This window comes from Drosophila erecta, unplaced genomic scaffold (genome assembly GCF_003286155.1).
Source record: "Drosophila erecta strain 14021-0224.00,06,07 unplaced genomic scaffold, DereRS2 tig00000055-arrow-pilon, whole genome shotgun sequence".
In the NCBI taxonomy this organism is placed as follows: domain Eukaryota; kingdom Metazoa; phylum Arthropoda; class Insecta; order Diptera; family Drosophilidae; genus Drosophila; species Drosophila erecta.
The window spans coordinates 21,319,559-21,336,091 of record NW_020825200.1 but is presented as its reverse complement, the minus strand read 5'-3'; the positions used below and the strand labels follow the sequence as shown (position 1 = coordinate 21,336,091).

The following is a 16,533-nucleotide window of genomic DNA, read 5'->3' as shown; positions in this document are numbered from 1 at the left end:
AATATCTCCCTTCCGCTTTTTTGCTCTTTATTCAATGCCTTATAAAAAGTGTTAAAGTGATCGGATTTAGTTCAAATATGCGCCGTTTTGTTCGATAATCTGTTTCCATCTAGATGGCAACTTCATAATACCTCCCTCGTAGAAGCCCCCCTCCTTATTTGCGAAGAACTCGGACAGCCACTTTTCACAAGCCTCTTTTGAGTTCAACTTTACACCACCAAGGGCATTCGCAATGGACAGGAACAGGTGGTAATCACTTGGCGCTATGTCCGGGCTATATGGTGGATGCGATAAAACCTCCCATCCGAGCTCCCTTAGCTTCTGACGAGTCATCAACGAAGTGTGTGGTCTGGCGTTGTCCTGGTGGAAAGCTACACCCTTCCTGTTGGCTAATTCTGGACGCTTCTGGTCGATCGCCTGCTTCAAGCGATCCAGTTGTTCGCAGTAGATGGTAGAATTAAGCGTCTGGCCATATGGGAGCAGCTCATAGTGGATGATTCCCTTCCAATCCCACCAAACACACAGCAAAACCTTCCTGGCCGTCAATCCCGGCTTGGCCACTGTTTGGGACGATTCACCGGCCTTCGACCAAGACCGTTTTCGCTTGATATTGTCGTATGTGATCCATTTTTCGTCGCCAGTCACCATCCGCTTCAAGAATGGGTCGAGTTCGTTCCGTTTCAGCAGCATATCGCAGGCGTTGATTCGGTCCAGAAGGTTTTTTTTGTCAAATCATGCGGCACCCAAACATCAAGTTTTTTTTTGTATCCAGCCTTCTGCAGATGGTTTAAATGGTTTGGTGACTAACTCCCATCTCCTGGGAGATGCCACATGCCGGTCTAACTCGATGTATTCCATGATTTGATCGGTATTTGTCGTCACAGGTCTTCCGCCGGCTGGCTTACCCATGGTGTCGTTTTCACCGGCTCTGAATCGTCGAAACCATTGCTCCGCGGTTCGAAGTGATAGAGTACCATCCCCCAAAACACCATTAATCTCACGGAACGTTTCTCTGGCGGATTTGCCTTTAACGAAGGAAAACTTTAAAATAGCGCGAATTTCGGCGTTAGTGAACTCCATGTCTACACGTCTATAACTGTTGAACGCAATATCCAAACTAATCATGCATAGCGTCGTTTTGTAGGTTATGTCAAGACCTTTCAAATGATGTATAGTATTGCCAGATACGAGCTCTGTAGCGCTTTGTACATAGCCGCGAAATTCAAAAGACAAAAAGACGGAAGGGAGATATTTGCCAAACTAATAGATGTAACTTAAGTTTCAGGACACATTCTGAGCTATTCCACTTTTTGTGTTTAATTTTTTTTAACAGCAGCCACTAGCTGAATTCGCTTTCATCGATGGATGCGGCACAGTGAAGGTGAGTGATAAATAAAATTATTTATTAGACCTTATAGAAATATCCAAGCTGCGCGCGGTAATCAAATCAAGATTCTAGCTTTCTAGCTCATCTTTCTAGCTTTTATAGTTCCTGAGATCCTGATGTTCACGAACGAACAGGCGGACATGGCCAGATCGACTCGGCAATTGATCCTGATCAAGAGTAAGGGGATAAACAGAAATAATTTACTTACATCATGTAACATGTCTGTGCGACCTATTATGGAGTTGGAAACTTCGCGTCTATTTTGTAATTATGTACATGTTTTATGTTTATCATTAGTGTTGATGTAGTATTCTTCTTATGCCAAGGGACAGGATTTTAGAGACGCCTACGCCGTTTAATTCTGATTTAAGCCGCTGACACGCCCAATCAAACGAACCACGAACCGCCCAAAAATACCGCGACTACACTTTTGATCATTTTTACAATTTTTAAATGGTAATTATGTTGCCAATTTCCTTCGATATTTCAAAATAGCTTAGTAACGTGCATGTTATAGTCGAGGAACTCGTCTAAAGCGTTTTGAAAATATTATTAACCGGCTAACCGAAGCTGACTTCTTTTATTTCTTTAAGTATTGTTTTAATTTTAAATTGCTGACAAAAATTTGTCCAGGCCTACAAACCAAAAAAAAAATGTCACACCTAAAACATTAAAAATGTAATTTTTTTCTTCGTTTTCTTGCCAATTTCTATCGCAACAACATTTTAAAATGTCTTCCTAACTCTCCCACTCTCCCTAAAAGTCCTATTAGTTTTTAAATTATATTATTGACCGGCTAATATTTTGAATTGCAGATTGGAATATGTTTATCAAGCCAATACCTACCGATACGCTTAAACAAATTTGTCTTTTTTAATGGGTCATTTTAAATGGTGCAACAAATTATAACCAAATAAGGGTGTGAAATGCATCCAAATGTAGACATATTCGTTAAAAATATGCTAATTAGAATACAATATACCAATTAGTTATACAATTTTTAAGAAATTCAAGCAATTGCCAAATTGCGAACCGCAGATGCAACCCCGTCAACTTAAATTATTGAAACGTAACCTAAACACGTTGTATGCATATATTGCTGTAACACCGGTCTCTCACTGTGACGTTAAACAGAGCCAGAAAAAGCAAGCTCAATGTTCAGTTTGTTTCAGTTAACTCGCGGAGAAGAAACTTCGTCGGGGCAAGAGCTTAAACTTTAAAGAAAAGTGAAAAGTCGTGTTGCTTGTTGGCTTGTTTTGGTTTTTCGGGCTAAGTGTCAATGTGCTAATGAGATAGATTGGATGATGTGCCGCATTCGAAACACCCATTTTATTCTTCTCCAATTGCATACTGTTTTATACATAGCACAATGCTATTAACTGTTATGATTAAATATTTGCATTTTGAAATATATTAAAATGGGAGTTTAAAAGTTCGTTTACTCTGGTGAAAGTGTGCTAACGGTTTTGTATGCCTTCAAATACTGCCGTGACGAAACACAGTCTCAGCAATAGCAATACTGCTGGGCCTCAGAAAACTTATCTCACTGCAAGTCATATGCATAGGGTATTAAGTGCAACACAATATATTTAAAAATTAACATGCGGCTTTAATGATTTGAGTATTTGTGTACGTAAAGCGTGTTCTACTATTCATAAACTTTTGACTCCCTTTATACACCTAGTACGAATAACCCGAATAAAAGAATAAAGGAAAAGATTTTGGATTATGATTCCATATAATTTTATGAAATTATACAATAACTGCAATCGATTCGGTAAAAGATATTTAGATGAAATGTAATTTTTACGTTCTGCGCCGATGTTTGTAAGATAATGGTACATTTTTATTATTATAATAACTCATTAATTTATATTTCAAGGATAAAAGCAGTGTATTACACTTCGGCAACTCGAACGAAGTTTTCTTTATTAATATTTATTTCATGCAAGAAACAAGAAGGAAGCTAACGGTGTAAAACCAAAACACATATGTTTACTAGATTATAAGTACACAATATTGATCGGATCCCTCTTCTTTTATCTTTTATCGCATCTTCTTTGTGTAAAATATAAAATATATATAAACGCTGTAAATGAATATGGTCAATATGGCAAAAAAAAAGGAATCCAAAACTGTCACTGAAACTGATATCTGAAACTCTTTCTGTTACTCTTGTTTTCTTTTGGAAATATATGTTACAATAGTCAGATATATTATATTATTAGCTCTGAACACTTCAAAAAGTACTAGCCGAGTCGATCGATACATATGTATATCCGTCTGTCAGGCCGTCTGTGCGACCGTGTGAGGTGAAATTTATCATGCAAGTTGTGTGACACCTACGCATTGCGAGACTGTGTCAAAATGTTCCTCCCGAACGGCCAGGTATACACATAGTTATGTATTACACCTTTTTCGGTTGGCAAAAAGGTTACAGGGTGCTTTGCGTTAGGCAAAATTTACGAAGTTGGACTGGATTGGAGAGGAAAACAAATGTTTTTATTTAAGATTTTTTTTTTCATATGAACCTCTACAATGAATGTCAATAACCAAATAAGGCAGAACAAGTTTTTGGTTGATCGTAATTTCAACGTAAAAAATGTATATAACATTTATATCTTTAACTAATGTTTTTAAAAGCCAATTATAGAAAAACTGTTTCTGGTTCAGTAAATTCTTTAAGCCCGACCGTCATTTTGTAATAAACCATTTTTGTTGGTCCCGTCGATTTAATTATACCAGTTAGTTGTAGAAATTTTACAATTCTACAAAACTTATACAAGAGTAGAAGTTGAACAATATGTAACAGGAAATGGGAAAATAAAGTATATATATTTTTGATCAACCTTCACTTTCTCTCTTGTTATACGCGATAGTCGTGGAGTAAAAGGGTACACTAGATTCGTTGAAAAGTATGTCACAGGTGGAAGGAATCATTTCCGACCCTATAAAGTATATATGAATATATATACGTATTCTTATGTAACAGGTAGAAGGAAGCTTTTCCGACTATAAAATGTATATATATTCTTAATTAGGAACTATAAACGCTGGAAAGTTGAGATAAAACATCCAGATTCCCCAGACATAGACGCAGTTTGTTTACTGATGTTGCCACGCCCACACTTTTAAAAAATATTTTGATATTTATAAACGTTACTCGCACAGTAAAAGGGTTATACTAGATTCGTTGAGAAGTATGCAACGGGTAGAAGGAAGCGTTTCAGGCTATATAAATTATCTTTCCGTCTGTCTGTCCGTAGGTATAAACATCGAGATCTTAGGGACTGGAAGATAGTTGAGAATATGCTTTTGATGATGTTGCCACGCCCACTCTAACACCCACTAGCCGCGCAAAACTGTCACTCCCACACTTTTGAAAGATGTGTTGATATTTTTCCATTTTTTGATTAGTCTTGTAAGCTTCTATCAATTTGCCACACAATCGTTTTGCCACGCCCACTCTAAAGCCCAGAAACTGTTCAACTCTGTCTCGCCCACACTTTTAAAAAATGTTTTGATATATTTTCATCAGCCTTGTTCTATTAATTTACCTAAAAACTTTTTCTCACGCCCACACTTCTTCCGATCTTCCCAATTTGTACGGATATTACAGAAAATGTTAAAATTGCTCGTTCGCACTTTCACTATGATGACTTTTTAAGACAAATTCGATCGGTTAAGCTCAATTGATGCACCTACTGATTCATATACATACTTTACTTTACAAATTATTCTTAACTAATTACATTTTGAATTTCCCAAAGTAAATAAATAAAGAAATCTTAATTGTTAAATCAAAATTAGTAAGAAATATCCCTCTCGCCAAAGGAGCAAGTTTAATCTGTTGTTCCTTAACCAATATGGGGCTAGGACGTCTTAAAAAGTTTACTTTTGTATTACATTGCTCCGTACAAAAACTACCTGGCATGTTGCAAAAATAAGTTCTAAAACAATTTAAAACTTCCCATCATCTAAATAATGTTTCTGCCGTTTCTAACATGGAATTTCGCTCACCTGTTTGCTGATTCACTCCAATATTGACTATGTTTCAGTTCAATCTGGATACTTCAAGGGATGCTACCTCGTTAGGTATCTGAATTCCGCCAAGTTACTCGACTACATTTTCCCTTTTCTTCTGCATATTTTCCGCTCATATCCATGCGTTCTATAAAATCCGGTACTTTTCTTTTCCGAAATAGCCTGTTTCGTAATCTCAACTAAAATAAAGATTTTAAGAAATTGTATGAAGCTAACATTAATAGCATTACTTTAAGTATTCAATTTATATTTCGCAAACAATATTGGTCTATTAAACTTATATTTAAGTTTAACTTTATCTATGAAATTGAAACAAATTATTTTATAACTTAAACAACTAAATAATAGACTAATGTTTTAAAACTCTAAATATTTGATTACAAACAAAATTAGAATTCTTAAAAATCTCTAAAAATTCGTTTCGACCTTAAATCTTGGCGTTTAATTATTGTTTGAAACAATGATATATTCGATAAACGCCACTTCTATTCATCCTCAATTCCATGCTTTAAAAAGTTATAAAAAATTTAAAATTAATATTAGTTTCTCCTCAAAACAAATACTTTCCTTGTAGAGCATAGTCTATTTAAGATATCCAGAATTGTGCAAAATCGATTAGTTGACGCCCACACTTCTTTTTTAATTTGTCGTGCCAATTTTAATATATCAAAAACATTTTAGCCACGCACACTTAAACGCCCGCAAATTTTAAAAACATGTCACTCTCATATTTTTCTGGATACCTGTTACTTAGCTAGTGTTATTGCAAACAAGAAATTGTGTTAGGGGGTTCGTAGAAAAAAGTTTTTTTGAAAATCAATAAAAATAACACAATAAAGTTTTAAGAGTGTCGTATTAAAAATAAAGTCGCGTTCATCGACTATCAGATAGTGGTAGTGCAAATGAGAAATGTCAACATTTTCTGGAATATCGACAGATATTGGAGAGAGTATAAGAAATTAAAAAATAAATGTACAATTTTTTAAAGAAATATCAAAAATTTTTGTGGAGTGTGGAGAAATGTTTTTTGGCAAACTTATAGAAATTTACAAATTATATACAAAAATGAAAAATATCAACAAGTGAGGGTTGACAGTTTTGGTCGGTTTGTGGGCGTTACAGTGGACGTGGTAAAAAGTTTTTCTGCTAATCGTTAGAAATTTACCAATCTAACAAAAATAATGACAAAATATTTAAGCATTTTTCGAAAGTGTGGGCAGTTCTCCGCGGTTTGTGCAAAACAGGCACGCGCAGACTTTTGAAAATTATTTTAATTTTTTTTCATTTTATTATTGTTTGTCTCCATTTCTACCGATATGTCGGAAAAATGTTAAAATTTCTCTTTCGCACTTCCACTAACTGAGAAACGGGTATATGTTAGTCATCATTGTTTTTAATGTAATAAGCTGTTCTTATTTGGTACACACCATGTTTTCTTTTAAAATATAATTACTGCAGGGGTATTTAAGATTCGGCTTGGCGAAGCTAGCTTCTTTACTTTCTTTTTAATTATATGTAAACTTAAAACAGTAGTTGCAGCCTTGCTTTCTCTAGGTAAGACTTCTGCAATTTACCAAGGCCCAATGTCGCGTTTTCTTCTTTTGTACATTTCGGCAACGGACTTAAAATGTTACACAAGCGGCAGTTCCTTTAACGCCAATTAGTAGCGATGAGAGATTCTTTTAGCTCCGGTGATATAAGCAGCTATGACAAAGTTGATTCAATAATGCGTATCGGTACCGTGGAAAACATGAATAATGAATTTGAATGCTAACAATCAAAACTCTAAATATTGAATCGCATGTACATGCTGAAGAGGAACAGATGACGTGTTCCGATTTTAAGAACTAAATATAGTAAGTTATTTCGATAAGGCATTTTATTGCCTCATCCTGCTCTTCTATACTCTGCTTTAACGATCGTAAATAGCACAATCCCGTGAAATGTCCCATGTTTTTAAATCTAGCTTAAAGTCTATGGAACAAGAAAGCGAAACGAATGTCTGCAAAAAAACAATAACATCGAGCATCATCCAGCTCCATTCGGAGCTCGTGCACAACAGTCGCTACAAAGCGGCTAGCCATCACCATCTCCATGCAGTATAAATGTGATCAAGTTGTTCGCACCCATCCTAATATCAAGCAGAACTTGAAGGCTTCTAACTGCGGAAGAAGCCGCAGACTGTGATTTCGCGCCCGTGTCAGCGCGGTTTTGCTTTAACAAAAAAAAAAACATATAAATGTAACGGCAAAACGTTTTTGGTATACCTACAGAAACTGACAAATAATGAAGGGACAAATAATAAATCGAAAAAAATCAAAACATTTTTCAAAAGAGTGGGCGTGGTAGTGGGCGTGGTAAAAATAAACGTTTTATGTTTTCCAATGCATTACCGAGAATCAGAAGATTTTAATAATGACGTGTATAGGGATTACTACTTTAAAAAATAAAAAGAAGGGTTGTATTTCTTCAAAACAGAATTTTTAATTGTGATATGCTCTTTACAGAAAGGATATATGAACTCCGACTTGGCAAAGATAGGTGTATTTTTTAAAAATACTTACAATTTTATAAATAATTTCAATAATTTCAAATAATGACAAATACAATTAAATTTGTTAAGTATAAATACTTATTTGCTATATGCTCATAAATGTCATTCTTGAACCTTTGCAAATAAAGTTTTAATTTTTTTCAGCAATTATGTTGTAAAGGGGTCTTTTCAACACAGGCGATGTGGCTACTATCGCTAAGAGTAAAGTAGTTTTATAGAATCAGAATTTTGTCTCTGAGTAGTATAACAAGATAGAACCCTATAGTCGAGTTCCCCGCAATAGAAAAAATGTACAAGACTAATTCAAAAACGAAAAAATATCAAAACATTTTTCAAACGTGTGGGTGTTGCAGTTTTGGGCGGTTTGTGGGCGTTAGAGTGGGAATGGCAACAACATTTAAGAAACTTGAATTTTATTTCAATGTCTTTGGTGACAGCTTTGGATGGTTTGTGGCCGTAAAATCAAATATTTTTTGTCTTCACCACGTTTATTTGATATATTCTTTGTACGTTTGCATACGTTTTGTACGATTGAATATTTTGCAAAAGAGCATTGTAGTCAAGAAGACTGATCAATAAGGTATTTGTAGCCATTTTCGTTGGTTTCCATAGCGTATAGCATAGCATAGTATAGTTGACCATCTTTTGATTTGAAAATTTTTCTATTTATTTATTTATATCACATTTATGAAATTTTTGTCAAATTCTCACTCGTAAAGATAAAAGGCTATGACAACTATGGCTTTTTAAAGTTATTTTCTGTTCACGTGTTACTTTTGTATATATCTTAATGCATTCAGGAAAATGTATAATGATCTCTTAGAGTAAAGCCGTTTTTAGCATTAGTATGAGTAGTATAACAAATGAAATTAATGAGTAGGAAGTATGGGTATTAAAAGGGTCTTCGTTTTGGGCGAACATCTTTTTATTACCCAAATGTTTGTTGCTTGTGTTTTAGAGGTAGTCCAGTCTACTACCTGTTGACTTTTTGCTGACACTGTACGACATTAAAAGTTAATTTAAATGGAATCGCATCAATTATATATACATTATGTAATTTTGAGCCGTGTACTATACGGTCGATTAAAAGACTTAAATAGCAAGCTAAATAGATAAAAAGTCTATTAGGCTGAAGCCCACGTACTGACCTGACGTCGCGACAAATGGTTTAAAATAAAAAAGCCGGTGTAGAACCTAAGTAGTCCAAGTCCGACACCCACTAGATTAAAATAAACTTCTTTTTTAGCAACATGCTTTCAAAAATTGCATTGTTTCTTATTATCTGGAGTTGCGGCACATTGGCTGCGGACATCCTAATGGCTACACAAGGTAAGAATAGTTTAAGACTATATACATTCTGTTAGTCAATAAGAAATGATAAGGTTTGACTTTTGAGATACCTACAACTTAGTTTATTAGTAAAAAATCTAAAAAACCTTTAAATTGCTTACCCAATTATATTAAATGTTAAATTTTTTAAACTTTTATATATTCACTTTTAATTTATATGCGTCTTTAATGAGTTATTACTTTCGAATGCCATGCCATTTTAGGCTACCAAAAACAGGTGATTTTACAGTTGATTTTGATATAATCTCATCATGTCATAAATAATATTAAGTGTTTCCTTAAACTAAACTATGAAACTTTATTCTCTTAGATTGATATATACCAAGGGTGACCATACCACCGTATTTTAAGCTTATATACAATGATATGGACAATACATAAAACAAAATTAATTCTTCATTTCATTTTGAGTGTTCTTTAAGTTGGGCAAGAACAATGCCATTGTCCAAAGATCAAAATTGGTAGACTAAGGAGTATTAATTTTTGATGCCGGCAAAATATTTTCCACCTCATAGACAAATTTTTTTTGTATTACCCGTTACTCGTGGAGTAAAAGTATATAAAGTATATATATTCTCGATCAGGATAAATAGCCGAGTCTATCTGGCCATGTCCATCTGTCTGGCCGTCCGTATAAACGTCGAGATCTCAGGAGCTATAAAAGCTAGAAAGTTAAGATCAGGCATGCAGATTCCATAGACATAGACGCTGATTCTGCGCAAGCTTGTTTATTATTTTGTTGATGTTATTTTTTTAACGGCCACAACCGCCCAAAACTACCACGACCAAACTTTTGAAAAATGTTTTGATGTTTCCAATTTTTTAATTGGAAATTTCTATTAATTTGCCCTAAAACTTTTTGCCACGCTCACAAACTGCACAAAACTTTTACCCCACACTTTGTAAAAAATGTTACAATTTTTAAATTGTATTACTTTTTTCGCAATTTATACCGATATTCCAGAAAATCTTGAAATTTTTCGTTAGCACTTCCACTGTTATTTGATATCCAGCGAACTGGACCATTCTGTCATTTTTGTTTATTTAAACCAGTGAAAGTGACATATCCGAAACAATATATAGTGCATATTCAAACTCAACAGTCGAGTCAACGAGCTTTAGAATTTCTGCATACAACGAAAGTCTTCGTTGGTCTAGTTATTCAAAACATTATACAACGTTTATTTACTTCTAAACTTTACTTTATCTAATTTTGTAAATAAAAGTGATTTAAAAACATAAGTATACTAAATATTGATTGTCATTAGTTATACTCATATTGTAGATACTATACGAGATACGTTTCAAAAGCGTCTAACAGTTATAAGGAAGCGTTTTCCCTATAAAGTTTACATATTCTATATCAGTATGACGAGCAGAGTTGATATAGCCATGTTCGCCTGTTCGTCAGTTTGATCTGTCTGTCCGTATGAGCGCTGTGATTTGGGAACTGTAAAAGCTAGAAAGTTCAGGTTTTACTGACGCCTACGCTCTGCAGTTATAAAAACTGTTAATTTAAATTAAATTTTTTTAAGAAAAAAGATAGAATGCTATTGTCGAGTTCCCTTTACTCAGCTAGTGCTAGTGGAAGTGCTAACGAGAAATTTAAAAATTTTCTGTAATATCGGTAGAAATTGGGGAAAAAATAATTCAAGCAAAAACAATTTTTAAAAGTGCGGGTGTGAGAGTTTTGTGCGATTTGTGGACGTCAGAGTGGATGTGTCAAAAAGTTTTATGAGAAAAAATATCACATTTTTCAAAAGTGTAGGCGTGACAGTTTTGGGCGTTGGTTTGGGCGTGACAAAATTTTTTTTTGCAAATCTATAGAAATATACAATACATAAAAAAAAACTAAAAAAAATATCGCATTTTTCAAAGGTGTGGCCGTGACGGTTTAGTGCGATTTGTAGGCGTTAGAGTGGGCGTGGCAACATTTGGAAATAAACTTGCGCTGCGTCTAAGTCTCTGAAAGCTGCATGCTTAATGTCTAGGTTTTGTAGTTCCTGAGATCGATGCGTTCATACGGACAGACGGACGAACAGACGTAATGGCCAGATCGACTCGGCTATTGATCCTGATGAAGGATATATATACTTCATATAATCGGAAACGTTTTCTTCTGCCTGTTACATACTTTTCAACGAAGCTAGTATACCATTTTACTCTACGAGTAACGGGTATAATAAAACATGTTTTCGAGAGCTTCTCTCTCTTCTCATTAAACAATGAATACCCTTATTTTTTCACCTTGAGCGTATAATCTAAGATAAACCTTACTCGTGTACAAATTAAAAATATATTTTTTAAAATTTTCAGGCGGAACGAAGTCACACAAGATACCATTCTGGGAGTTAGCTAAGGGATTAATATCCAGGTATATATGAAATAAGAAATTATTTAAAATTTGTTTGTATCCTATAATGTAAAAAGAATTTTTTTCTTTTGGGACGTTTGTTTTCTTTAAAACTCGATTAGCGGTATTTAAGTGTGATGTCAGTTACTCGTATTTTTAAAGGGTATACTAGATTCGTTGAAAAGTATGTAACAGGTAGAAGGAAGCGTTTCCGACTATATAAGGTATATATATTCTTGATCAATAGCCGAGTCGATCTGGCCATGTCCGTCCGTCTGTAAGTCCGTCCGAATAAACGTCGAGATCTCAGGACAGTCTCACAAACTGCCACGCTTACACTTTTGCAAAATGTTTGGAGATTTTTTCAATTGTTTTAATAGTCTTGTAAATTTCTATCGATTTGAAAAAAACAACAAAAATTTGCAAACTTATGTGAAATTTTATTTTATTTAACTTTTTTCCCGCAAAATTCTACCGAAAATGTTAAAATTTCTCGGTCGCACTTGCACTACCTAAGTAACGGAACTCGACTATAGGATTCTCCCTTATTTTTTTATGTACATTACATTTCATTTATTCATTTTATTATGTACATTAGGACAGCATAAGTTTCCGTATCATTAGCAAATTTAGAATTTAAAAATATTATTAATAATGTGCTACTTACTTGCAAAATACTAACCTATATTTTAAAGCCGTTCTTAGACAACAGAAATCACTGACGATATTAAAAATTCAAAATTGAAAATGCAAGTAATGAGAAACGCAACAATAATGCTACGCACTTTTTTGTATGGTTTTTTTTCGATTTCGTTAATTGCGTTTTGTAAGAACCGTTTGTTCAAATTTGATTGCCCTTCTTACTATGGCTGTAAAAATATAGCGTCAGGCAATGTAGGAAATCATATGATGTACACATTTTAGAGAAAATATTACGTATATATTATATATTAAATCCTCAATCATTCCCAATAGGTGCAAATGTAGATATATTAACAAATTTATATATAAAAATTTAACATTCACAAATTTAAAAAAAGCACATTAATCAAAATATATTATAAAATTATATTATATTATAATTGAAAAAGATGCTAGTAATTCTACAGAAACTGTGTGTAGCTAAAACATAGTTACGACTTGTAATTGTGATTGAGAAATTTAGGCTTCTTTTTTTTTATTTTCATTTTTCAAAAACCGTTTGTTCAAATAGCTTGCCCTTCTTGGCAATGTAGGAAATCAAAATGGACACATTTTAGAGAAAATATTTCACATATGTATATTATATATGAAATCCTAAATCATTCCTAAAAGGTACATATGTACATGTCGGAGACTAAGTTGTTCTAAAGTATTATTATTTTAATATAACCGAAATTGTTATTATTAAGTCATGTTTAGAATAAAGTGCTGGGCACATTTATCAAGAGAGCGAGCCGTTATTGAGAGAGCATCGTTTGTAGGTATACTCAAATGAACATGTGGTTGTAGCTTTGTATAGTTTCGTATCAACGAAATGAGTATGATGAAATACTTAAGAAGTGGCGAAATCGAAGTAAAGCTTTGAGAGAGAGCGTCGCTCACAGAACACACAGGCGACTTGCTGGGCCTATCAATATGGACGCAGAAGAAGAAAAAGAAAACCGAACCCAAAACCCGTCATCAGAAGTTGGATCGGCCTAATCCCAAGATCTCTCGAACGATTAGTGGCGTGCATTATTTAAATCTCAAAACAAAACTTTTATGGAGTTATTTTAATCTATGCAGACCTCCAAAATGAAGGCGCAACTCAACAAAGTGACTCTACCGAAGTTTAAACGAAGTTGCAAATGCGGACGCAGCTGCATGGCGCAAAATAATTAATGCAAAAATAGGTTGGATGGAAGTAACCAGTAACAGACAAGTAACAGCATTACTATTAAAGTGGAAAGAAATTAACAATGAAGAAATTGCGGTATCGTTCGTCCAGTTTTCCCTATTAAAAGACAAATTATCAGATAAGTTCATGGGAAAAAGAATTGATAATAACTGTATATTGATAATAAGAGCGAGTTTGTTTTATATAAAATTCATACCGTCAATACAGTGACTAGCATTGCCTATATGAATTATATGGATTTCATAAATAGAGATAGTAAACTGGGTCAGACCGACAAGACTGAACTTGCAGAAATATTGAAATCCTATGCACCAAAATTTATAAATGGTATGTCAAGTAACCGTGTTACCACAGGTTAATTAGAGATCCGTTTGATTGATGCCAATAAAACCGTAGTGAGGCGTCCATATAGGTTAAGTATTGAAGAAAAGTTGTTGGTAATAAATAAATTCAGGAACTTTTAGCTTCAAATGTTATACGCCTAAGTAGTTCCCCGTTTGCGAGTCCAATGTTGTTGGTAAAGAAAATGGATGGCAGTGATCGTTTGTGCATTGATTACCGCGAACTAAACTCTTCTTTTCCCTTGATATCAGACCAAATTGATAGAGTGTGTGGAAGCAAGTATTTTACAAGCCTCGATATGGCGAGCGGTTTCTATCAGATACCAATAAAGCCAGAATCGATAGAACGCACAGCCTTCGTCACAAAAGAAGGACAATATGAGTTCGCAGCCATGCCCTTTGGCTTAAAGAACGCTTCATCTGTGTTTCAGCGAGCCATAATGAAAGCTTTAGGTGAGATGGCGTACTCATATGCTGTAGTCTATAAAGATCATGTTCTGATCGTAGCTGGAACAAAGGGGGCGGCTTTTGTTAGATTAAAAGATGTGCTGCAAAAGTTATCTAGTGTGGGATTTTCGTTTAACATGAGCAAGTGCTCATTTCTGAAGACGAGCGTTAAGTATCTTGGCTACAAAATTGAGAATGGCGAAATAAGACCAAATCCACCCAAAATTCAAGCATTGGCTGCATTGTCGCCGCCACAAGCAGTTACACAACTGAGACAGTTCATTGGCTTTTCGTAATTTTTCCGACAATTTGTTCCACGCTTTTACGAGCTTATGAAGCCATTATACTTACTTACATCATAAAATAGCCAATTTGAATAGCATGACAGACATGAGCAGGTGCGCCAAGAGAAAATATCAACTCTAGTCAGTGACTCCGTAATAATCATTTATGACCCCAAGTACCGGGTTGAACTGCACACTGATGCTAGCGCAGACGGTGCCATATTGATGCACAAAATTGATGGTAAGCCAAGAGTCAAAGAGTATTATAGTAAGAGCACTACAGATATAGAGTCAACGTATCACTCTTATGATTTGAAACACTTGCTGTATACAATGGAGTAAAACATTTCCGCCGGTATCTACATGGCCGCCCATTTGTGGTTTATACAGACTGCAATAAGGTAGATCGTATAAGTTTGAGATTGAGTATAGAAAAGAACAGAGTATGGCACATGTAGAGTTTCTGTCTAGGAATCCACTACCAGATGCTAAACGCTCTGACGTCACTAAGGTATCTGAAGTTCGTGTAGAACTGATAACTGTTTGCTTGCGGAACAGCATAGGGATGAAGAAATTTCTGAAACTGCAAAATAACGAATTGCAACACGAAATAGCAAAAACGTACGAACTAAGATCCGAAATAGGCCGAAATATCCCTAAGGCCGAAATAGGTCCCTACGAGTAATACTACGAGCATTCATGTGATCCATAATAAACCATGTCCATGAAGCTATTATGCACTTGGGATGGGAAAAGACCTTGGATAAGGTATACACGCAGTATTGGTTTCAAAATATGTCCAAATATGTGCGAAAGTTTGTAGAGAATAGCATTAAATCGGTATACATATTACTGCAACGGGTGCTAGTCGCGCAAACGGCCAGGTCGAGCGCGTAGCACTCTGAAGGCTATGCTAACAGCTGTAGAGACGAAGGTTCAATTGGCTATGAATTGCACGGCTAATCGAGTCACAAAAATTAGTCCTTTGGAATTGGCAAGGAAGCTTGACCAATGGGCATGATGCCATTAATAGAAGAAGAAAAGGTTGATATAGAATGTGTTAGGTATTCGACCTTGCAAAACATAACAAGAAATTCTGAATATGATTAGCATAGATTTGATGAAAATAAAGGCAAAATAGTACGATATGATGTAGACGACAATGTCTGGCTCAATAACGAAGAACGGCACCAAACCCGAAGTTTAGGAGTCCATTTGTAATAACGGAAAAGCTTGATGGTGACCGATGTATATGTTGAGATCTTTGACGAGCAAAAGAACGTGTAAGTATGTCCACGAGAAGTTAAGGTCGATGTCTGTTAAGGTAGATGCAGACCAATGCGAGAGGTCGCCGACTGAGGCACTCGGAGATACCATAGACTCTGGTTCACTACAGCTACAGCTACACCATAGAGTTATCTCCGCACTTACTATGTGGCGAGGGCTATGTGGGACCAGAGGGACCATGACGCATTCTGATGCGTGAGAACGTTGCAAGAAGTGCAGCAAGAGCATAAGAGAGAGTGAATTGATAGAGAGTTGAAGAGAGAGAGAGAGAGAGAGAGAGATTGGTGGCAAAAGATGCGTTACTGTTTGAAAAAAAGAAATAAAATCAGAAAATATGAATTAAGAGCTTGAGCAAGGCAAGGGATGCCGATATGTTGTTTTTATGAAATTGAATAAAAATTAAAGAAATTATTATGTTGAGTTAAAAAATAAATAAAACGAATGGAGAAAGAAAACGTTATGTTATATGAAAGGAACTATGTAATGCGACAAAACACACGAGGACGTGTGCATGTCAGGAAGGCCGTGTCGGAGATTAAGTTGTTCTAAAGAATTATTATTTGAATATTAAGTCATGTTAAGAATAAAGTGATGGGCACATTTATCA

General features: G+C 35.0%; 1 protein-coding gene across 4 annotated transcripts in view; it reads left to right on the top strand.

Moving 5' to 3' along the window:
- The first annotated feature begins 2,571 nt into the window (after positions 1-2,571).
- Positions 2,572-16,533, top strand: part of LOC6541458 (2-hydroxyacylsphingosine 1-beta-galactosyltransferase) — a 31,513-nt gene continuing 17,551 nt past the window's right edge. The window contains exons 1-4 of one of the 4 annotated variants that reach the window (XM_026978689.1): positions 2,572-2,953; positions 3,072-3,214; positions 9,232-9,314; positions 11,652-11,709. In XM_026978689.1, the coding sequence (XP_026834490.1) occupies positions 3,180-3,214; positions 9,232-9,314; positions 11,652-11,709 (176 nt within the window). In that variant the 5' untranslated portion in view covers positions 2,572-2,953; positions 3,072-3,179. Of the gene's footprint in view, positions 3,226-9,231; positions 9,315-11,651; positions 11,710-16,533 lie in introns of all 4 variants that reach the window. The other 3 variants (XM_026978691.1, XM_026978688.1, XM_026978690.1) reach the window with 3 other exon arrangements.